General features: G+C 42.2%; 1 protein-coding gene across 1 annotated transcript; it reads left to right on the top strand.

The window, feature by feature from the left end:
* The first annotated feature begins 586 nt into the window (after positions 1 to 586).
* On the top strand, positions 587 to 6,100 carry LOC135273067 (small ribosomal subunit protein eS7). The gene is made up of 6 exons (XM_064371963.1): positions 587 to 666; positions 798 to 869; positions 1,460 to 1,603; positions 2,412 to 2,476; positions 5,255 to 5,405; positions 5,992 to 6,100. Exons 1-6 carry the CDS (start codon positions 592 to 594, stop codon positions 6,067 to 6,069), a joined length of 585 nt encoding a protein of 194 aa, XP_064228033.1. The 5' UTR covers positions 587 to 591; the 3' UTR covers positions 6,070 to 6,100.
* The last annotated feature ends 17,311 nt before the right edge of the window (positions 6,101 to 23,411 follow it).

Below are 23,411 nucleotides of genomic sequence, written 5' to 3'. Positions count from 1 at the left end.
GGAGGCAGCAAATCACACTGCCATGAATGCACCTATACAACAACTTTGCATGTTTTTCACATGTACCTCAAAACCTAAAATGCAATAAAAATAAATAAATAAATAAATAAATAAATAAAAAGACACTCGTCCCCCGAGCCGCTTCCTGGGACTCTCTAGCTTGCGACCGCTTCTCAATGGTTTTCCGGTTTTCGGCTTTCTCCTCGCGCTGTTTCCGCCTTTTCCCTTCCGCCAGCGGATTTTGACGTGCTCTCGCGAGATTTAGGTCTTTTCCTAAGTCGGCGCTCACCAACATATGTTGGTTGTCACCGGTCGGGTCGGACTTTTTTGCCTGTGTTGAAGAAGACGCCTTCTGGAGTCATCCCTGGAGCGGCGGGCCTTGCTCACCGGGTGGAGATACAGCTGATTACCCGGCATGTGCCCTCCGATGGCTTCTGCGGGGCGAGCGGGGCCGGGCCAGGGAGCGGGGTGCGGTGCGGTGGGGTGCGGTGCGGTGGGGTGCGGTGCGGGCAGGAGGGCGAGCCAGCGGCGCCTGCAGCCCGGGCCGCGTAACGCTGACCGCTGTGCCTCCTGTTCTCCCAGGAGAAAGCCATGTTCAGTTCGAGCGCCAAGATCGTGAAGCCCAATGGCGAGAAGCCAGACGAGTTCGAGTCCGGCATCTCCCAGGTGAGAGGGTTCCCCGGGGTCCGGGGTGGGCGGAGGCTCCCCGCCCTGGAGGGAAGGCGGCCGCGTGTGTGCGGGGCCCGGGGTGCTCGGACGCGCGCTGAGGGTCGGCCCTGCTGTTGTTTGCTTCTTAGGCTCTTCTGGAGCTGGAGATGAACTCGGACCTCAAGGCTCAGCTCAGGGAGCTGAATATTACGGCAGCCAAGGTAAGCTGGGGCTCCCTCGGCTGGAAGGGAGGTCGCGGCGCGTCCCCCGCGCACTGCCTGGGAGGGTTGTTGCACGCGTTGGGTTACGGTTGTTGATGACTCGCCGCCCGGCTGCCTCACCTGAACTCAGTCTCCGCCGTGTTAGGGAGTGATACCGCCCCAGTGCAGGGAGTGGGGTTGCAGGTCCCCTGCACTTTAAGCTGTCGCTGTCAACGTGGAGCAGGGAGGGCCTGGGCCCGTTTGGGACCTTATTAGCTCTGACTGAATGATAGATACAGCAAAGAGCTTTGGGGAGCTCCTAGGATGCAGACTTCTCTACACTTAGCCCAGAGTTGCCGCATGCGGGCGTGCAGAAGTGGCAGTGATTGACCTCAGGCCTGCTCATTCTCCCTTCTTCCTGGAATAAGGAAATAGGAAGATTGGTGAGAGATGAGAACATCTCCGAAGGTTGCCCTGAACATTAACTCAACACTAGTATTCGTTCGTAGTGCAGCTACGACGTTGATGATGAGGTCTTCTTAGACTAATTTGACCACAACGTTTTTTACTTTCTGAAGGAGTTAACAAAGGGGATTTTTTTTTTCCTTTAGGAAATTGAAGTTGGTGGTGGCCGGAAAGCTATCATAATCTTTGTTCCCGTTCCTCAACTAAAATCTTTCCAGAAAATCCAAGTCCGGCTAGTACGCGAATTGGAGAAAAAGTTCAGTGGGAAACATGTTGTCTTTATCGCTCAGGTATCTGTTCTGCTGTTACATGTTTCTCTTCTTGAATTTTGCTAAAATTGCTTGTGTTTAGACTGCACTGGTAGTTGGAGTCATGAAAGCAATCCTTTCATGAATCCGAAGTGGCAGGCTGCTAGGTAAGTTGATTGCACTGGGTAGAAAGATAAAGTAACAGGCAGGGCGTGGGGGCTCATGGGCTCCTTCCAGCACTGCGAGGTGGAGGCGGGTGGATCACTGTAGACCAGCCTGGGGAACATGGTGAGACCCTGTCTACAGAAACAGAAAAATAAGAAGGTTTAAAAAGAAAGATAAAGTACACTTTTTAATTAAGAGTTGAAACAAGAAATCTGTAAAGTGACAGTCTGCTGTGTTTTGAGTTATAGAAATGATTTCCTGCAGTTAAAATTACATTTCACAAGTGTGGTGTGTTGCTTACCGAGATGATCAATCTAAGAAACCTGTTACAGTTCAGATCTGGCTTTGGCGTGAACTGAAGTCGATGGGGAATGAAGTGCCAGGATTGATCAGGAAGAAAAGAAGTAGTATTTATTCTGGCTCAACAGGCATGGGGAAAGGCATATCTGGGAGGTTTTTTACCACTGGCTTATTAATAGAATCTGTGGATTCTGAGTTACTCTAGGATCAGGAAGTAACTCCATAGAAGGATTTTCTCGGTAAATTGTTTGGTCTAGGTTGTGCAGCTTTCTCGAACTTTGAACTTAACCCTGCCACTCTTCTTGCTTTTAAAGCAGTTTGACAGTTTTGGTTTTTTGTAAATTTAAGGTCTTAATTTTGTCACATGGTAATTTTTACTTTACAGAGGAGAATTCTGCCTAAGCCAACTCGAAAAAGCCGTACAAAAAATAAACAAAAGCGTCCCAGGAGGTGAGTATTTTAGTAGTTTCAGAAATGTGTGTACCTCTCTTATTAACAACTCACTTTGTGTAAGTTTTAGTTTATAAAAACAGAAGATACTCAAGTGCGGATTTTTGAGTGACAGCATTTGGTTTCCTCTACAGTTGCACGTGATGTGTTTTAGAATTTCAGATGTAAAACAAGTGTATTCTCATAGTCATTTTACATCTAGTGGGTCAGTGCTGTCACAAGATGAGACGATTTCCTCCGATTGTCTGTGCACAGGATAGGAATGATGAGAAGGAACTCATTCTGTGTGATGAAGCCTGCTAGACATAGTGGACGTGGGCTTGGATTTTTGTTTTTGCTGTGGATTGGAAGTGAAAAACGAAGGTGGATTTTGGTGACGACATCACAGGTTAAAACATCACTGCAGTTGAAGATGCCAGTGGAAATGATACGTGAACTTGATTGACTTACAGGTTATCTGGCATAAACTCAAATATTGGTAGTTGTCTTTAACTAGATCTTTTGGTATTTTGTTAGTCTCTGTACATTGTTTTACAAATGGGAACTATTAGATCCCTGGGGACTCTTGCCTAGGCATGGGTTTGAGAAGACAAATGTCGCTGTGCCTGTGCCCTGTGAAATGTATAATTTGTATTGCTGTCCTCAGTGGATGAGAAAACTGGTCCGGGCTTGGAGAATTTGCTCATTGCAGCTAAACCTAGTAATGTTAAGATTTTTTTTAAAAAATTCAGTCTGGTTCTGAAAACCACTAGAAAATAGAAAGTGTTGTGAATCTGGTAACGTGTTATTGGATTGAATTATGGTATGCGGAAAGGTACGTGCCAGGTTTTCTAGAACTAGAATTCTGTGACCTAGAAAATGTAATTTTTAAAAATCATGACACTTAAAGAGGGTTTTGGAAACTTAGTTCTGATAACCTGAGTTAGGAAATGAGTATAAAACGCCCGTTGGGCCGGGTGCGGTGGCTCACGCCTGTGGTCCCAGCACTTTGGGAGGCTGAGGTGGGCGGATCACCTGAGGTCAGGAGTTCAAGACCAGCCTGGCCTACATAGTGAGACTTCGGCTCTACCAAAAATACAAAAATAGCCGGGTGTGGTGGTGGGCGCCTGTAATCCCAATTACTCAGGAGGCTGAGGCAGGAGAATTATTGCTTAAACCCAATCTGGATGCTGGTATGCCCAAATAAAAAAATAATAACAAATAAAAATAAAAAAAACAGGGAGGTGGAGATTGCACTGAGCTGAGATAGCACCACTGCATTTTAGCCTGGGTGACAGAGCAAGATTCTGTCTCAAAAAAGAAAAGGAAAAAAAAAAAAACCAGTCCCTTTGCTTTCTACACAGCTAAAGGACTGTCCTTCAAATCTATAGCTTTAGTTCCCTCTCAGTACAAATCTGTATTTTCCAGATTTTCTCAGACGAAGGCTTCACAGTGTTTCTGGTGTGATCCAGCGTGTACGTTGAAAGCCTTTCCTCCTTCACACTAAGCCTGGTTGGTAGGTCGTAGTGATTCTACCACTTTTCCAATCTGGCTTCCTACTTTCAGATTTATTTTCCCCGTTCCACACGGCTACCTTTATCTAACTCAGGTTAAATGCCGAAATTGATCCAGTTTTCGGGTATAGCAGGGTTTTCCTCTGAAGCGCTCCAGCCCCTGTGGTTTGTGGTAGTTGACGTGTGGTGCCATTGCTCCCCATTTAAAAAGATAGTAGATAACATTGGAATCTGGTTTCCATATTGGGTGCTTTCCTAATATTGGAAGAATGTGCTTAATTAATGAGTTCTGAAAGGTGATGAGGGCTTTGGGGAATGGACTTTGTTCCAGCTTTTGCCCTTTGTGGCTGTGGAACATTACGATGTTGGCAGTAAAATTGAGAGCCACCAGAAGTGGTGTATATGGATGCTGCCAGATAGGAAATACAAATGAGTAGACTATAGTGTTCCTGTTAGCTACCGTGGGGTGAGACCTAGACAGATAACCATGTACAAGGCAGCTCCGGAAACGCTGAAGCTAAGAACTGTCTCGACTTACTCCTCATGTCTCATGGTACGTGGTAGCTGTCCCAAAAGCTTGCAGTTAATTGAAACTCCTCATTTGTCAGGTAGCAGGTAGGTAGGTTTTGAATTTGATAGAGATACTCAGATGAGGAGCAAGATTGCACTGGCAGTTTTTGTGACGCTGATGGGTTGAAAATCACAGACCCTCATGCGGGGAGGGGCAGCTGTCCTGGAGCTGGTGATGGAACAGTGCCTTGGGATGGAATGTTGCCTCATTTGATCCTGGAGAACAAGGAGTTTTGATGGTATCTTGGAGTTCTGTCTAGGAGAGCTCTTGAAGGGTCTTTTATAGGTAAATTACATGATCATATCAGTTTTTTAGAAAGATTACCTTGACATTGGAAGGGGGGGTGGTTTCGTAGATGAGCAAAAGGTTGTTGTAGTGATTTAGTTAAGAAATCAAACAAGTGAAAATAAAGATGTATAAAAGGCCTCACTAATCTCACATTGAGACGGTCACTCATACTGCCTTGGTGAGTTTGTAGCTTACCCCAGAGTAACATTTAAAATTGACTAAGCTTTTAAAATAAATCAGTAAGCTGTTACCCTATTCTAGGTAGGCACAGGCTTTAGTTTGGTACATGAAGTATAACAAGCTTACTTGAAAGTGAGGGTTAATTTGACTTCAGGAATCTGGGATTTGCATTTTCAGTTAAGAGGTGCCCTCTGGAATTGGAAGGCGGGCATTGCTAGGCTACTTACTTTTTAACTATTCTTTTAGCCGTACACTGACAGCTGTGCACGATGCAATCCTTGAGGACCTGGTCTTCCCAAGTGAAATTGTGGGCAAGAGAATCCGCGTGAAACTGGATGGCAGCCGGCTCATAAAGGTTCATTTGGACAAAGCACAGCAGAACAATGTGGAACACAAGGTAACAGGTCAACACGTTCCCATGGAAAGGTTCAGCCACAGTGAGAGCGGATTGTAGTGTCACCTGCTTCATGCGCCCCCAGAGCAATGACTGTACACTCAGGGCCAGCTCTTTTCACCCGCACTTCAGCCTGCTGTCCTTTGGATTATGTGTCAGGTTTGAAATGGAGATGTTTCAAGAATTGAACACTTGAAATTCTCTATACCTTTTGGAAGCAGAACAATTCTGTGGTCTGACTTTTAGTTAGGCTGTGTATTCTTGGTAAGTTAGGGGTGGGTGATGATGATGGTATTAGTTGTCATAACTGATCAGGACATAACCATGTGGACGACTGCTGGGGTCCCCTGGTGGCTTTGACCATGTGGCACGGAGGAGCAGAGTGGTGTAGAGTCCTGTCACGTGACATTGGAGAGGCGCTTGTCCCCGGCCGGAAGACTGCTGCGTGCATGCCTGAGTATTCCTCATCTTCTCAGTACTCGGTTGCTGAGGAGGAAAATCATAGAGGGCACCGTTTCGCAAAACGATTAGGTTTTAAGCTGAGTGTGTATTTTCAAAGTTTTGTGATGAATTCTTTCTTTTCTTATAGGTTGAAACTTTTTCTGGTGTCTATAAGAAGCTCACGGGCAAGGATGTTAATTTTGAATTCCCAGAGTTTCAATTGTAAACAGAATGACTAAATAAAAAATATATTCACAGTACTCTGTTTCAGGCTTGTTTTTCAGAATCCCACATTCATCTGTGCACAGCGGTCCTCAGTACCAGTAGCGTCCTGTGTGGGCTGGAGGATTTCAGCGGGAGGGTGTCTGTGCGAGGAAGCTTGACGCCTGTGAGGTTCTGCTTGTATTTGGGATGTGATGTAAGGTGTCATCACGTGATACTCAGAAATAGCTGAATATCGGCACTTTTGCATGGTTCAAACTAAAAGCAGACCAGGCACTGTTTTTTACTGTGATGTAAGTAAAATTTATCGTTTTACCCATTTTTAAGTTTATGGCTCAGTAGCCTAAGAACATCTACAAAGTTGGGAAACAGATCTCTGGAACTTTTTCATTCATCTTGTAGAACTGAAATTACTCATTAAACCACAACTCCACTTCTCGTTCCCTCAGATTCATTGAATTTTTTATACGTAAATCCATGTTAGGTGTTAAATGGACTTTCACAAGTTAAATGTAAGGGTCTGATTAACAGATTTGGTATTTGCTGGATGGTGTGTAGACTTGAGTAGTCCAGTTCCCCACTAACTTAGGTTTCCAGTTCATCAAATATAAAGGCATTGGGTGAAACGAAAGCTCTGAAGTTGGGACCCTGGAGGAACATTAGGTGACTGATTGTACCAGGTCTTTGTAGAGTGGAGCAGACGCCTCAAGAGAATTATTGCCTCAGTTTCGGCTTTGTGCCGAGTTACTGTCAGGTATGGAGAAATTACCTCGTAAAACTTCCCTTCCTGCTTATATAGGGTGAAGAAGAAATCTTACTGAACAGCCGCAAATAACACGTTTGCATCAAATTACTCCTTCAGGTAGACTTAATTCTGGGAAGCCTTTGAGGGGCCATGATAGTATTTTCCCATTTTGCAAGTGAGGGCCAGACTCCTGCTGCTGTGGCAGAGGTAGAATGAACGTGGTGCGGGCATACTGGATACTTCAAACCTTGGGCAAGTGCTCTTGTTCATACTTGGCTGAGACCTTTGTAGGTGAGTGGGTGAGTGAGGAGGGTGCCCTGGCAAGCAGTTACCAAGGCTGGCCCTTTATCCTCAGTAGTCCATCGGTCCCATCCCCGTTTCTGCTGACTATGCCCTGTGCCTGTTGGGGTTGCCTTGTTTTCTCTGGAACGAGGTATTTACTTAGGCCCGGGTTCTGCAGACCTATCCTCACCCTTTTCCAGCATGGAGCTCCTCCCACTTTCCTGGCCATCTGTGTTTAGTCGTTTTCTGGAGGCTTCATGCCTGTCATCTCATCTAGCGTATTGGTCTTAAGAAAATGCTGGAGGAGGGTAAAGGAAACATCTCAGTTTCTGTGGCCATAAAACCTGGGAACTGATCTGATTTGCTGCAGGTGATGCATATTTTTACTTGAGTGTAATCCTAAGATTGTAATTTTCTGTGGGTGCCGCCATGCTAGCCTCAGTTTTCTGGCATATAAAGTGACATTACCTACTTCATGATATGTAGTAAATTTCTGTAATAGAGTTCTTTTCAAAGCAGTAGCTAATTAGTGCCAGAGATTTTTAAGTATGTCCTTCATTAAGCTGGACTCAACCTCAGCTCAATAAGCTGAGAGTCCTCAGAGGGGCCGTGAAGATGATCCTTTTAACCTCACAGAGGGTGGCACATGGTGTGTGTTAATTCAGAGGCGCCTTCACCTCCGACCAGCAAATTCAGTCTTGGCTTTATCAGCTTACACTGCAATTACATAGAAGCAGTTACAGGGGTCTTTGGGTTGGATTAGGTGGTTGAACGTTTGGCTCTGAGGAGGCTGGGGTGTGGTTGTGAAGCTTGCCAGTATCATTCACAGATTCCCTGGTTTAGGGAACAAGATTTACACAGGTTGTCTTTTTTGAGACTGAATTTCACTCTTGTTGCCCAGGCTGGAGTGCAATGGCATGATCTCACTTGGCTCACTGCAATATCTACCTCCCGGGTTCAAGCGATTCTCTTGCCTCAGCCTCCCAAGTAGCTGGGATTACAGGTGCCTGCCACCACACCCAGCTAATTTTGTATTTTTGGTAGAGACAGTTTCTCCATTTTGGTCAGGCTGGTCTCAAACTCCTGACCTCTGGTGATCTGCCTGCCTCAGTCTCCCAGAGTACTGGGATTATAGGCATGAGCCACCGTGCCTGGCCATGAATTTTCCCTTTAAAAAATGTTCTGGGCCAGGCGTGGTGACTCACTCCTGTAATCCCAGCACTTTGGGAGGCTGAGGTGGGCAGATCACCTGAGGTCAGGAATTCGAGACCAGCCTGGCCAACATGGTGAAACCCTGTCTCTACTAAAAATACAAAAATTATCCAAGCATAGTGGCAGGCTCCTGTAATCCCAGCTACTTGGGAGGCTGAGGAGAATCGCTTGAGCCCGGGAGGCGGAGTTTGCAGTGAGCCGAGATTGCGCCACGGCACCCGAGACTGGTACAAAAGTGAGACTCTGAACCAAAAAAACAAAAATCTGAATTTTCTGATTTTCCTATGATGTGAGTGGCTATCAATAGTATGCCTAGTAGACATTAAAAAATCCATCTCCAGGAAAAGAAGAAACTTTGACATTATGTGAGAAAACAATTGTTTTTTGAAATTAGTGTAAGGAATGAGCTTATGCTAAGATGTCCATTGGGAACTGCTTCCATTTTAGGTGAAAGTTACATTGACATGTAAGGTATCAGTAACATAAGCGCTTGGAAATGATATTCTTACCTATTTAAGATGCTTATGAAGAGTCTCAGTTGGCTTTGAATCTATTAATAATCCCTTTCAATTACTTTGCGAGAACAAAGGTGACCAGAATACCAAGAAAGATGGAAAATTTTGGTTGATTTTCAACAAAAACTTGCACATTTGCTAGATAGGAAGCATAGCCAAAAATATGCTTCTGTTTGCATCTATCTTTGTAAAGGATCTTAAAAAAAAACAAAAAAACTCATAGTCGAAGTTTTCAGTCATGTTCAAAAGAATAACAGGCCAGGCGCGGTGGCTCACGCCTGTAATCCCAGCACTTTGGGAGGCCGAGGCGGGTGGATCACAAGGTCAAGAGATCGAGACCATCCTGGTCAACATGGTGAAACCCCGTCTCTACTAAAAATACAAAAAAATTAGCTGGGCACGGTGGCGCGTGTCTGTAATCCCAGCTACTCAGGAGTCTGAGGCAGAAGAATTGCCTGAACCCGGGAGGCAGAGGTTGCGGTGAGCCAAGATCGTGCCATTGCACTCCAGCCTGGGTAACAAGAGCGAAACTCTGTCTAAAAAAAAAAAAAAAAGAATAACAGAATCAGTCGTGGGTCTCCGTCCCAGCGCCCAGCTTGAGCAAGTACTGATATATTGCTAAGCCTGTTTCATCTATTCTCACCCCTTTTTTGCTGGAGATTTTGAAGCAAATTCTGAACATATTACTTAGGAACCTTTTAGCTGTGATAATTGTTAAAATCAAGTGCCAAACTTAAAACTAGATTTTAAATTGTTTCATCAAAGTATGAAAGCATGGTTTTGTAAACTGAGTCAATCATTGCTTTTACTAAAATTAATACCTTGGTGAACAGAAAGACTTAGATATCATTACTATTCTTACTCATTTTAAACGTCTGTTTTTTTTTTGAGATGGAGTTTTGCTTCGTTGCCCAGGATGGAGTGCAATGGCGTGATCTTGGTTCACTGCAACATCTGCCTCCCGGGTTCAAGCGATTCTCCTCCCTCAGCCTCCCGAGTAGCTGGGATTACAGACAGGCGCTGCCACGTCCAGCTAATTTTGTATTTTTAGTAGAGACAGGATCTCTCCATGTTGGTCAAGCTGGTTTCGAACTCCTGACCTCAGGTGATCCGCCTGCCTCAGCCTCCTGAAGTGCTGGAATTGCAGGTGTGAGCCACTGCGCCCAGCCAACTTCTGTGTTTTTAGAATATACATACCCTATTAGTACTGTGGTGCATTCTGTATAACTACACACTGGAGACACTCAAAGTTTTACTTGGGGTGCACAATAGAACAGCTTGGGGACCAGCGTGCTAAACATGCACAATTTTTATCAGTAAACTTTGTCAAGAAAGCTTAAGTATATCTTATTGTCAAGAAAGCTTAACTATATCAAATATTTTTGAAAGGTAAATGTAAACTTTTTCACGATTGTGTTAAAGATTACGTAGTAAATGTGCAAGCTTGAATGTGTATGCAATTGCTACAGGAAGTAATTGTGGTTTTTAAAAATCCTCCTTTTCCCTTCTATTTATTAGTCCAGCCTTTTCTCCGTGATTCATACAACACAGTAACGAACTAGTGAAGGTTTACAAAGTTACACATTTCTTAAGTAGTACATCATTTTGAATTTTTTTAGGCTCTGAGAAATTAGAACACGTATTAGACTTGATCTTTATTAAAACTTATAACAGTACGATACAACCACAGTCTAGGGAAAGCCATTTCAATGATGAGACGGGCCTGGTTGTTAAGATTCCTGTTACTGCTAGATGAGCTGTTAGAAATTATTTAACTCAGTTGGGCGCGGTGGCCCATGCCTGTAGTCCCAGCACTTTGGGAGGCTGGGGCAGGCAGTTCACGAGGTCAGGAGATTGAGGTAAAACCCAATCTCTACTAAAAATGCAAAAATTAGCTCGGCGTGGTGGCACGTGCCTGTAATCCCAGCTACTTGGGAGGCTGAGGCAGGAGAATCGCTTGAACCAGGGAGTTGGAGGTTGCAGTGAGCCAAGACTGTGCCACTACATCCAGGCTGGTGACAGCGATCTGTCTCAAAAAAAAAAAAAAAAAAAAACACAGAAATGAGATGTTTTAACTGCACTGAATTTTCTCACTATAATCAATAGCAGCAACAGTGGATGCGTGATTGTAATGAAATTAGTCTGAATGCCTCTTTTGCAATTACATTTTTACTCAAAATTCTATGCAGATAAAATCAAGGCCATGCTCTGTGATGACACACTTAATAAGGCTCCCGTTAAAGTTAGTATGCTGTTTATTGTCTGCATCTAAAATGGCCCGAGCTTCCTCTTGAAAGTGGAGCAAATCACCGCTTACTCTGTTTTTAAATCATTCTGTCAGAACTCCCTTACCAGCTGCCAGGTGTATTCCTGTGCTCTGGCATTCCGCAAGCCTGGAATAGGACCTGAGCGTTCCACTTAGGGACATGAAAGCAGCGCTGACCACGTCTTCATCTGATGTGGCTAAGTCTTCACCTGAAGCTCTGGGGGAGCTTGACGGGTGGGTGGGGAGTCCCTCCCTGTGTCTGGGTTGTGGCCTGCAGACGAGCTGCCTCATCCTCTCTGGACCTCAGGCTTCCCATTATGAGATGAAAGGGTTAGCCTGCACCAGCGGAGTCTGAGGGGCCCTCTAATTCTGAAAGTCACTGACTCTAAGTAATACAAGTTTAAAGAATCAGTAAATATAGACAATTTCTCAGAGTATTTGGCACTTAGTAAAGATGAATGAAAGTGTTTTCCTGTCCTTGAAAACCAAATCAGTTTAGACTTTACTTTTTCTTTCTTGCTTTTTTTTTTTTTTTGAGACGGGGTTTCACTGTGTTGGCCAGGATGGTCTTGATCTCTTGACCTCGTGATCCGCCCACCTTGGCCTCCCAAAGTGCTGGGATTACAGGCGTGAGCCACCGTGCCCAGCCGGCTTTACCTTTTCAAAGCAGAGTCTTGCTCTGTCTCCCAGGCTGGAGTGCAGAGGTGCAATCATGGCTCAAGGCAGCCCCAAACTCCCAGCTCAAGCAATCCTCCCACCTCAGCCTCCTGAGTAGCTGGGACTACAGGCACATGCCCAGCTAATGTTTTAACATGTTTTTGTAAAGACAGGGTCTTGCTAGATTGCCCAGGCTGATTTTGAACTCCTGGGCTCAAGTGAGCCTCCCTCCTTGGCCTCCCAAGTGCTGGAATTACAGGCGTGAGCCACCGTGCTGGCCTGGGGTTAACTTGATTTTCAGTTTCAAGGCCTGTGCTGGAGCAGGAGTGTCTAGTGTGGCAGACAGTGGGGGCGAGTGGGATGGTGTTTGGGGACACCACAGCAGCTCCTGTGTATTCACTGAGCATCTGTCTATGTGGGTCAGGTGCTGGGGTAGACTCTTAAAGGGATCAGCTCAAATCCTTACAAGGGCCCCCTGAGATAGACAGCGGTTCCCAACATGAGGTCCCAGGCCCAGCAGCCTCGGTGTTGCTTGGGAAGTGTTAGAAATGAGAACACTCAGGCCGCACTGGCAGCGGATCCCATCGGCAGGTATAGGGTGGGGCCTGGTGATGTGTTTAAGAAGTTTTCCACTTGATTCTGATGCAGGCTCGGGTTTGAGGACCTCTGATAGTTGACTCCCTGATAGTCTCTGGTGATACGGTAGCGACAGGCCCTGCCTGAGCTCATGCTTCCATGCAGTGAGGCTGTGTTCCGGGTGGCATGCTTGTGCTCCTGGATGGCCGTGTGCTGCCAGAGTGGCACGGTGAGAGGGCAGTGCCCAGGAGAGGATGGAGACCCAGCCCCACACTGCTGAAGCGGGAGGCCAGCGGGGCTCCGCTCTCTCAGGGCACTCGGGGACGGGGAGAGGTTGCCGCCTTTAATGTCCTCATGGGACACTGTCCCAGAGATTTGGCAGCACATACGGTGTGACCCCAGTGAGAATTCCCATCCAGAGACAAGCAGGGTTTTCATCCGGCTCCTGCTGTCCAGATTTCTGAGTTATCTCTGAAAAATGTAAATACAAGTTGGGATTTGCACCAGAGCCTTGTCCTGGCCCCCCTGGCGTGGACCGGCTCCATGAGAGGGTCAGAGTTCACTAGGCAAAAGGCTGTTCCCAGCAGCCACGACTTAAACGCTTTCAAGAAAAACCTTCGGGGAGGGGAGGAAAAGGGAGCGGGGGAGGCCTGGTCCCTGTTCCCAGTGCAGGTGTGAACACGGTTGATGGTCTAACCGCACTTCCCCTGTAGTCTGCTTGAAATGGGAAGTTAAATGATCACTTATTTATGTAACAGAGTAATGAGCAGGTTATTGGCATTAAAAAAAAAGCCTTTAATATTTCAGAAACACAGAAACAAATGGAAAACACCCAAGTCAGCTGTGAAGCAGAAGCCGGGCGGTCGGGTCTCGGGACGGTCCACGTGGGCCTCGCTGGCTTGCTCGGTGACGAGTGCAGCGTTAGTGCGGGGGCCCAGACTCTGACTGGCACTTTTTTTGTGAACTGTGATCTTGGGCAAGCTCTCTCATTGTTGAACTCTGAACGGGGGTGAGGATGCCCCGCTCTGAGGGTAGCTGCGAGGCCTCCATTCGTGAGCGATTGTGACTGATCCCAGCTGGCGCCGGGTTCTGCACGCGGTTCCGCTCTCTTCACCCCAGTTAGCGTCCCGCACGGGCAGAGGGATGGCTGCCCACAGGACGTGGAGTGATGGGCCTGTGCCCCGCACCTGCTTCAGACCCCAGGGGCAGATTCACCCCGAGGCCATCAAGATCCGGCTGGGGGCCCTAGCATTGAGTTCTGTGGTCAGGTATTTTTATACAGTTAGCACAAAGAAAATATCAAGCACAATGAGTGAAGGCCGCTGTCTGGTCCTCCGTCACAGCCTCCCACTGAGTGCTGCCGAAGCGGCCTGGCCCTCTCTGGCTCCGGCTCAGCGTTTCCCCACCGTGGCACCGTTGGCTTTTAGAGCTGGAGCGTTGGGTGCTGTGGGGCCATCGCAGGCATTGTGGGCTGCTTGGCAGCATCGCTGGCCTTTCCCACTAGAAGCCAGTGCCCTCTCCCCAGTGGTGACAACTAAAAATGTCTCCTGCACGTTGTCAAGTGTCCCCTGAGTCCGAGGGGTGGGAGAGCACACTGAAGTGGAGTCGGGGTGATATGATTTTGGATTTCAGCTGGGTATGCTCAGTGGCTCACGGTGTAGGAAGAGGGCATGAGCTACAATTGGTCAGCGGTGTGGTCATTTCAAAGACTAGGGTTACTCTGCACAAAATAAACCAAACCCCAAAAGGTGAAATGCCTGAAATCGTACACTTCGTGTATGAAAAAAAAACTGGCAGAGGCTTCCCCGAATGTGACAACCACCCGAAAATGCTCGTGACGTTACCGGTAAAGGCTTGTGGAGCGGAAGTAAACTGTTTTGAAGCTACCAGTGATAAAAAACTTAAATAACCATGAAAGATGGAGCAAACACTGAGTCATCTTCTGTTCTTTCTATAGAAATTTGTGTTCATGGGAGCAGGCAATGAAAGAATATACTGCCAAATAATATAGAATCATAAGGGCTGGGCCGGGCACGGTGGCTCATGCCTGTAATCCTAGCACTTTGGGAGTTTGAGACCAGCCTGGCCAACATGGTGAAACCCCGTCTCTACTGAAAATACAAAAATTAGCCAGTAGTGATGGCAGGCGCCTGTAATTCCAGCTACTCAGGAGGCTGAGGCATGAGAATTGCTTGAACCTGGGAGGTGGAGGTTGCAGTGAGCTGAGATCGTGCCACTGCACTCCAGCCTGGGCAACAGAGCGAGACTCCGTCAACAAAAACATAAGGGCTGTCAGGCGGCTTTTTAAAAACTAAGCTTCCTCCCATCCTGTAGCTTGTCTTTGCATCTTCTTAACGGGATCTTTTGCAGGGCAACAGGTTTTAATTTTGATGACGTTCAATTTATCAGTTATTGCTTTTGGAGACTGTACTTTGATGTTAGAATATCAAAGAATGGTTTGCTGAGCCTTAGATCCTGAAGATTTTTCTTCTGTGCTTTTTTCTAAAAGTTTTGCAACTTTACATTTTGCGTTGAAGCCCATGATCTGTTTTGAGATAGCTTTTGTATGGTAGTTATATTGGGGTTATCTTTTTCGCCTGCGGGTGTCCAGTGGCTCCAGCACTGTTTTGTGGCACGTGCCATCTTCCCTCTATTGAGTCGCTTTTGTACTTTTGTGAAAAAGCAGTTGAGTGTATCGGTGAAGGAATAATGAGAGCGTAATTTGCAGGTATTATGACCAATTTCTCTTACCCCAATTTGTGTCATATCTACTGGAGGATCATGAGCATGTATTATGACGTCACAATATATGAAGAAATGCTAATTAGTATGCACTATGACGTCACAATGTATTATGACGTCATAATGTATCCGCATTATGACATCACAAGGAATTATGGGAGCGTAATTTGCAGGTATTATGACCAATTTTACTTACCCCAATTTGTGTCATATCTACTGGAGTATCATGAGCATGTATTATGACGTCACAATATATGATGACATGCTAATTAGTATGCACTATGACGTCACAATGTATTATGACGTCATAATGTATCCGCATTGTGACATTACAAGCAATACTGAGAGCGTAATTTACAGTTATTATTACCAATTTCCCTTACTGCAATTTGTGTCATATCTACTGGAGTATCATGAGCATGTATTATGACGTCACAATATATGATGACATGCTAATTGGTATGCACTATGACGTCACAATGTATTATGACGTCATAATGTATCCGCATTATGACATCACAATGTAATAGGAGAGCGTAATTTGCAGGTATTATGACCATTTTCTCTTACCCCAATTTGTGTCATATCTACTGGAGTAACATGAGGAAGTATTATGACGTCACAATATATGATGACATGCTAATTAGTATGCACTATGACGTCACAATGTATTATGACGTCATAATATATCCGCATTATGACATCACAATGTATTAGGAGAGCGTAATTTGCAGGTACTATGACCAATTTCTCTTACCCCAATTTGTGTCAAATCTACTGGAGTATCATGAGCATGTATTATGACGTCACAATATATGATGACATGCTAATTAGTATGCACTATGAGGCCACAATGTATTATGACGTCATAATGTATCCGCATTATGACATCACAAGAAATAATGAGAGCGTAATTTGCAGGTATTATGTCGAATTTCCCTTACCGCAATTTGTGTCATATCTACTGGAGTATCATGAGCATGTATTATGACGTCACAATATATGATGACATGCTAATTAGTATGCACTATGACGTCGCAATGTATTATGACGTCATAATGTATCCGCATTATGACATCAGAAAGTATTAGGAGAGCGTAATTTGCAGGTATTATGACTAATTTCTCTTACCGCAATTTGTGTCGTATCTACTGGAGTATCATGAGCATGTATTATGACGTCACAATATATGATGACATGCTAATTAGTATTCACTATGACGTCACAATGTATTATGACGTCATAATGTATCCGCATTATGACATAACAATGTAATAGGAGAGCGTAATTTGCAGGTATTATGACCATTTTCTCTTACCCCAATTTGTGTCAAATCTACTGGAGTAACATGAGCAAGTATTATGACGTCACAATATATGATGACATGCTAATTAGTATGCACTATGATGTCGCAATGTATTATGACGTCATAATGTATCCGCATTATGATATCACAAGGAATTAGGAGAGCGTAAGTTGCAGGTATTATGACCAATTTCTCTTACCCCAATTTGTGTCATATCTACTGGAATATGATGAGTATGTATTATGACGTCACAATATATGGTGACATGCTAATCAGTATGCACTGTGACGTCACAATGTATTATGATGTCATAATGTATCCGCATTATGACATCACAATGTTTTAGGAGAGCGTAATTTGCAGGTATTATGACCAATTTCTCTTAACCCAATTTGTGTCGTATGTACTGGAGTATCATGCGCATGTATTATGACATCACAATATTTGATGACATGCTAATTACAATGCACTATGACATCAATATGTATTATGACGAAATATTGTATCCGCATTATGACATCACAAGGAATTATGAGAGCGTAATTTGCAGGTATTATGACCATTTTCTCTTACCCCAATTTGTGTCATATCTACTGGAGTATCATGAGCAAGTATTATGACGTCACAATATATGATGACATGCTAATTAGTATTCACTATGACGTCACAATGTATTATGACATGATAATGTATCCGCATTATGACATCACAAGGAATTATGAGAGTGTAATTTGAAGGTATTAGGACCAATTTCTATTACCCCAATTTGTGTCATATCTACTGGAGTATCATGAGCATGTATTATGACGTCACAATATATGATGACATGCTAATTAGTATGCACTATGATGTCACAATGTATTATGACGTCATAATGTATCCGCATTATGATATCACAAGGAATTAGGAGAGCGTAATTTGCAGGTATTATGACCAATTTCTCTTACCCCAATTTGTGTCATATCTACTGGAATATCATGAGTATGTATTATGACGTCACAATATATGGTGACATGCTAATCAGTATGCACTGTGACGTCACAATGTATTATGATGTCATAATGTATCCGCATTATGACATCACAATGTTTTAGGAGAGCGTAATTTGCAGGTATTATGACCAATTTCTCTTACCCCAATTTGTGTCATATCTACTGGAGTATCATGAGCATGTATTATGACGTCACAATATATGATGACATGCTAATTAGTATGCCCTATGATGTCACAATGTATTATGACGTCATAATGTGTCCGAATTATGACATCACAAGGAATTATGAGAGCATAATTTGCAGGTATTATGACCAATTTCTCTTACCCCAATTTGTGTCATATCAACTGGAGGATCATGAGCATGTATTATGACGTCACAATATATGATGACATGCTAATTAGTATGCACTATGACGTCACAATGTATTATGACGTCATAATGTATCCGCAACATGACATCACAAGGAATTAGGAGAGCGTAATTTGCAGGTATTATGACCAATTTCTCTTACCCCAATTTGTGTCATATCTACTGGAGTATCATGAGCATGCATTATGACATCACAATATATGATGACATGCTCATTAGTATGCACTATGATGTCACAATATATTATGACGTCATAATGTATCCGCATTATGACATGACAATGTTTTAGGATAGCGTAATTTGCAGGTATTATGACCAATTTCTCTTAACCCAATTTGTGTCATATGTACTGGAGTATCATGAGCATGTATTATGACATCACAATATATGATGACATGCAAAGTAGTATGCACTATGATGTCACAATGTATTATGACGTCATAATGTATCCGCATTATGACATCACAATGTATTAGGAGAGCGTAATTTGCAGGTATTATGACCAATTTCTCTTACCCCAATTTGTGTCATATCTACTGGAATATCATGAGCATGTATTATGACGTCACAATATATGATGACATGCTAATTAGTATGCACTATGACGTCACAATGCATTATGACGTCAAAATGTATCCGCATTATGACATCACAAGGAATTATGAGAGTGTAATTTGCAGGTATTATGACGAATTTCTCTTAACACAATTTGTGTCATTTCTACTGGAGTATCATGAGCATGTATTATGATGTCACAATATATGATGACATGCTAACTAGTATGCACTATGATGTCACAATGTATTATGACATCATAATGTATCCACATTATGACATCACAAGGAATTATGGGAGCGTAATTTGCAGGTATTATGACCAATTTTACTTACCCAAATTTGTGTCATATCTACTGGAGTATCATGAGCATCTATTATGACATCACAATATATGATGACATCATATTTAGTATGCACTATGACGTCACAATGTATTATGACGTCATAATGTATCCGCATTATGACATTACAAGCAATACTGAGAGCGTAATTTGCAGTTATTATTACCAATTTCCCTTACCGCAATTTGTGTCATATCTACTGGAGTATCATGAGCACGTATCATGACGTCACAATATATGATGACATACTAATTAGTATGCACTATGACGTCACAATATTTTATGATGTCATAATGTATCCGCATTATGACATCACAATATTTTAGGAGAGCGTAATTTGCAGGTTTTATGACCAATTTCTCTTAACCCAAATTGTGTCATATGTACTGGAGTATCATGAGCATGTATTATGACGTCACAATATATGATGACATCATATTTAGTATGCACTATGACATCACAATCTTTATGACTTCGTAATGTATCGGCATTATGACATCACAATGTGTTAGGAGAGCATAATTTGCTGGCATTATGACCAATTTCTCTTACCACAATTTGTGTCATATCTACTGGAGTATTATGAGCATGTATTATGACGTCACAATATATGATGACTTGCTAATTAGTATGCACTATAACGTCACAATATATTATGACGTCACAATATATCCGCATTATGACATCTCAAGGAATTATGAGAGCGTAATTTGCAGGTATTATGACCAATTTCTCTTACCCCAATTTGTGTCATATCTACTGGAGTATCATGAGCATGTATTATGACGTCACAATATATGATGACATGCTAATTAGTATGCACTCTGATGTCACAATATATTATGACGTCATAATGTGTCCGCATTATGACATCACAAGGAATTATGAGAGCGTAATTTGCAGGTATTATGACCAATATCTCTTATCCCAATTTTTGTCATATCTACTGGAGGATCATGAGCATGTATTATGACGTCACAATATATGATGACATGCTAATTAGTATGCACTATGACGTCACAATGTATTATGACGTCATAATGTATCCGCATTATGACATCAAAAGGAATTAGGAGAGCGTAATTTGTAGGTATTATGACCAATTTCTCTTACCCCAATTTGTGTCATATCTACTGGAGTAACATGAGCATGCATTATGACATCACAATCTATGATGACATGCTAATTAGTATGCACTATGATGTCACAATGTGTTATGACATCATAATGTATCCGCATTATGACATCACAATGTTTTAGGAGACCGTAATTTGCAGGTATTATGACCAATTTCTCTTAACACAATTTGTGTCATATGTACTGGAGTATCATGAGCATGTATTATGACGTCACAATATATGATGACATGCTAATTAGTATGCACTATGACGTCACAATGCATTATGACGTCATAATATATCCGCATTATGGCATCACAATGTTTTAGGAGAGCGTAATTTGCAGGTAATATGACCAATTTCTCTTAACCCAATTTGTGTCATATGTACTGGAGTATCATGAGCATGTATTATGACATCACAATATATGATGACATGCTAATTTGTATGCACTATGACATCACAATGTATTATGACGTCATAATGTATCCGCATTATGACATCACAAGGAATTATGAGAGCGTAATTTGCAGGTATTATGACCAATTTCTCTTACCCCAATTTCTGTCATATCTACTGGAGTATCATGAGCATGAATTAAGACGTCACAATATATGATGACATGCTGATTAGTATGCACTATGACGTCACAATGTATTATGACGTCATAATGTATCCGCATTATGACATCACAATGTAATAGGAGAGCGTAATTTGCAGGTATTATGACCAATTTCTCTTACCCCAATTTGTGTCATATGTTCTGGAGTATCATGAGCTTGTATTATGATGTCACAATATATGATGACATGCTAAGTAGTATGAACTATGACGTCAGAATGTATCATGACATCTTAATGTATCCGCATTATGACATCACAAGGAATTATGAGAACCTAATTTGCATGTATTATGACCAATTTTTCTTTCCCCAATTTGTGTCATATCTACTGGAGTATCATGAGCATGTATTATGAAGTCAAAATATATGATGACATGCTAATTAGTATGCACTATGACATCACAATGCATTATGACGTCATAATGTGTCCGCATTATGACATCACAAGGAATTATGAGAGCGTAATTTGCAGGTATTATGACCAATTTCTCTTACCCCAATTTGTGTCATATCTACTGGAGGATCATGAGCATGTATTATGACGTCACAATATATGATGACATGCTAATTAGTATGAACTATGACGTCACAATGTATTATGACATCATAATGTATCCGTATTATGACATCACAAGAAATTATGAGAGTGTAATTTGCAGGTATTATGACCAATTTCTCTTACCCCAATTTGTGTCGTATCTACTGGAGTATATTAAGCATGTATGATGACGTCACAATATATGATGACATGCTAATTAGTATGCACTATGACGTCACAATGTATTATGACGTCATAATGTATCCGCATTATGACATCACAAGGAATTAGGAGAGCGTAATTTGCAGGTATTATGACCAATTACTCTTACCCCAAATTGTGTCATATGTATTGGAGTATCATGAGCATGTATTATGACATCACAATATATGATGACATGCTAATTAGTATGCACTATGATATCACAATGTATTATGACGTCATAATGTATCCGCATTATAACATCACAAGGAATAATGAGAGCGTAATTTGCAGGTATTATGACCAATTTCTCTTACCCCAATTTGTGTCATATCTACTGGAGTATCATCAGCATGTATTATGACGTCACAATATATGATGACATGGTAATTAGTATGCACTATGATGTCGCAATGTATTATGACGTCATAATGTGTCCGCATAATGACATCACAAGGAATTATGAGAGCGTAATTTGCAGGTATTATGACCAATTTCTCTTACCCCAATTTGTGTCATATCTACTGGAGTATCATGAGCATGTATTATGACATCAGAATGTATGATGACATGCTAATTAGTATGCACTATGAGGGCACAATGTATTATGACGTCATAATGTATCCACATTATGGCATCACAAGGAATTAGGAGAGCGTAATTTGCAGGTATTATGACCAATTTCTCTTACCCCAATTTGTGTCATATCTACTGGAGTATCATGAGCATGTATTATGACATCACAATATATGATGACATGCTCATTAGTATGCACTATGACGTCACACTGTATTATGACGTCATAATGTATTTGCATTATGACATCACAATGTTTTAGGAGAGCGTAATTTGCAGGTATAATGACCAATTTCTCTTAACCAAATTTTTGTCATATGTACTGGATTATCATGAGCATGTATTATGACATCATGATATATGATGGCCTGCTAATTAGTATTCACTATGACATCACAATGTATTATGACGTCATAATGTATCCGCATTATGACATCACAATATAATAGGAGAGCGTAATTTGCAGGTATTATGACCACTTTCTCTTACCCCAATTTGTGTCATATCTACTGGAGTATCATGAGTATGTATTATGACGTCACAATATATTATGACATGCAAATTAGTGTGCAGTATGACGTCACAATATACTATAACGTCATAATGTATCCGCATTATGACATCACAAGGAAGTATGAGAGCGTAATTTGCAGGTATTATGACCAATTTCTCTTACCCCAATTTGTGTCATATCTACTGGAGTATCATGAGCATGTATTATGACGTCACAATATATGATGACATGCTAATTAGTAGGCACTATAACGTCACAATGTATTATGACGTCATAAAGTATCCGCATTATGACATCACAAGGAATTATGAGAGCGTAATTTGCAGATATTATGACCAATTTCTCTTACCACAATTTGTGTCATATCTACTGGAGTATCATGAGCATGTATTATGACGTCACAATATATGATGACATGCTAATTAGTATGCACTATGACGTCACAATGTATTATGACGTCATAATGTATCCGTATTATGACGTCATAATGTATTCGCATTATGACATCACAATGTTTTAGGAGAGCGTAATTTGCAGGTATTATGACCAATTTCTCTTACCCCAATTTGTGTCATATCTACTGGAGTATCATGAGCATGTATTATGACGTCAAAATATATGATGACATGCTAATTAGTATGCACTGTGATGTCGCAATGTATTATGACGTCATAATGTGTCCGCATTATGACATCACAAGGAATTATGAGAGCGTAATTTGCAGATATTATGACCAATTTCTCTTACCCCAATTTGTGTCATATCTACTGGAGTATCATGAGCATGTATTATGACGTCACAATATATGATGACATGCTAATTAGTATGCACTATGACGTCACAATGTATTATGACGTCATAATGTATCCGTATTAGGACGTCATAATGTATTCGCATTATGACATCACAATGTTTTAGGAGAGCGTAATTTGCAGGTAGTATGACCAATTTCTCTTACCCCAATTTGTGTCATATCTACTGGAGTATCATGAGCATGTATTATGACGTCAAAATATATGATGACATGCTAATTAGTATGCACTATGAGGGCACAATGTATTATGACGTCATAATGTGTCCGCATTATGACATCACAAGGAATTATGAGAGCGTAATTTGCAGGTATTATGACCAATTTCTCTTAACCCAATTTGTGTCATATCTACTGGAGTATCATGAGGATGCATTATGACGTCACAATGTATGATGACA

This window comes from Aotus nancymaae, unplaced genomic scaffold, assembly GCF_030222135.1.
Source record: "Aotus nancymaae isolate 86718 unplaced genomic scaffold, 86718_ANA_hifiasm-v0.15.2.pri h1tg000250l, whole genome shotgun sequence".
Lineage (NCBI taxonomy): Eukaryota > Metazoa > Chordata > Mammalia > Primates > Aotidae > Aotus > Aotus nancymaae.
The sequence above is the reverse complement of the archived record's forward strand: the minus strand, read 5'-3'. Positions and strand labels throughout refer to the sequence as shown.

Excerpts from the sequence above, each read along its gene's own strand:
- LOC135273067 (XM_064371963.1), top strand. The coding sequence starts at position 592 with ATGTTCAGTTCGAGCGCCAAGATCGTGAAGCCCAATGGCGAGAAGCCA. Across the intron at positions 667-797 it reads TCGAGTCCGGCATCTCCCAG|GCTCTTCTGGAGCTGGAGAT; the intron begins GTGAGAGGGTTC and ends TTTGCTTCTTAG. Across the intron at positions 870-1,459 it reads TGAATATTACGGCAGCCAAG|GAAATTGAAGTTGGTGGTGG; the intron begins GTAAGCTGGGGC and ends TTTTTCCTTTAG.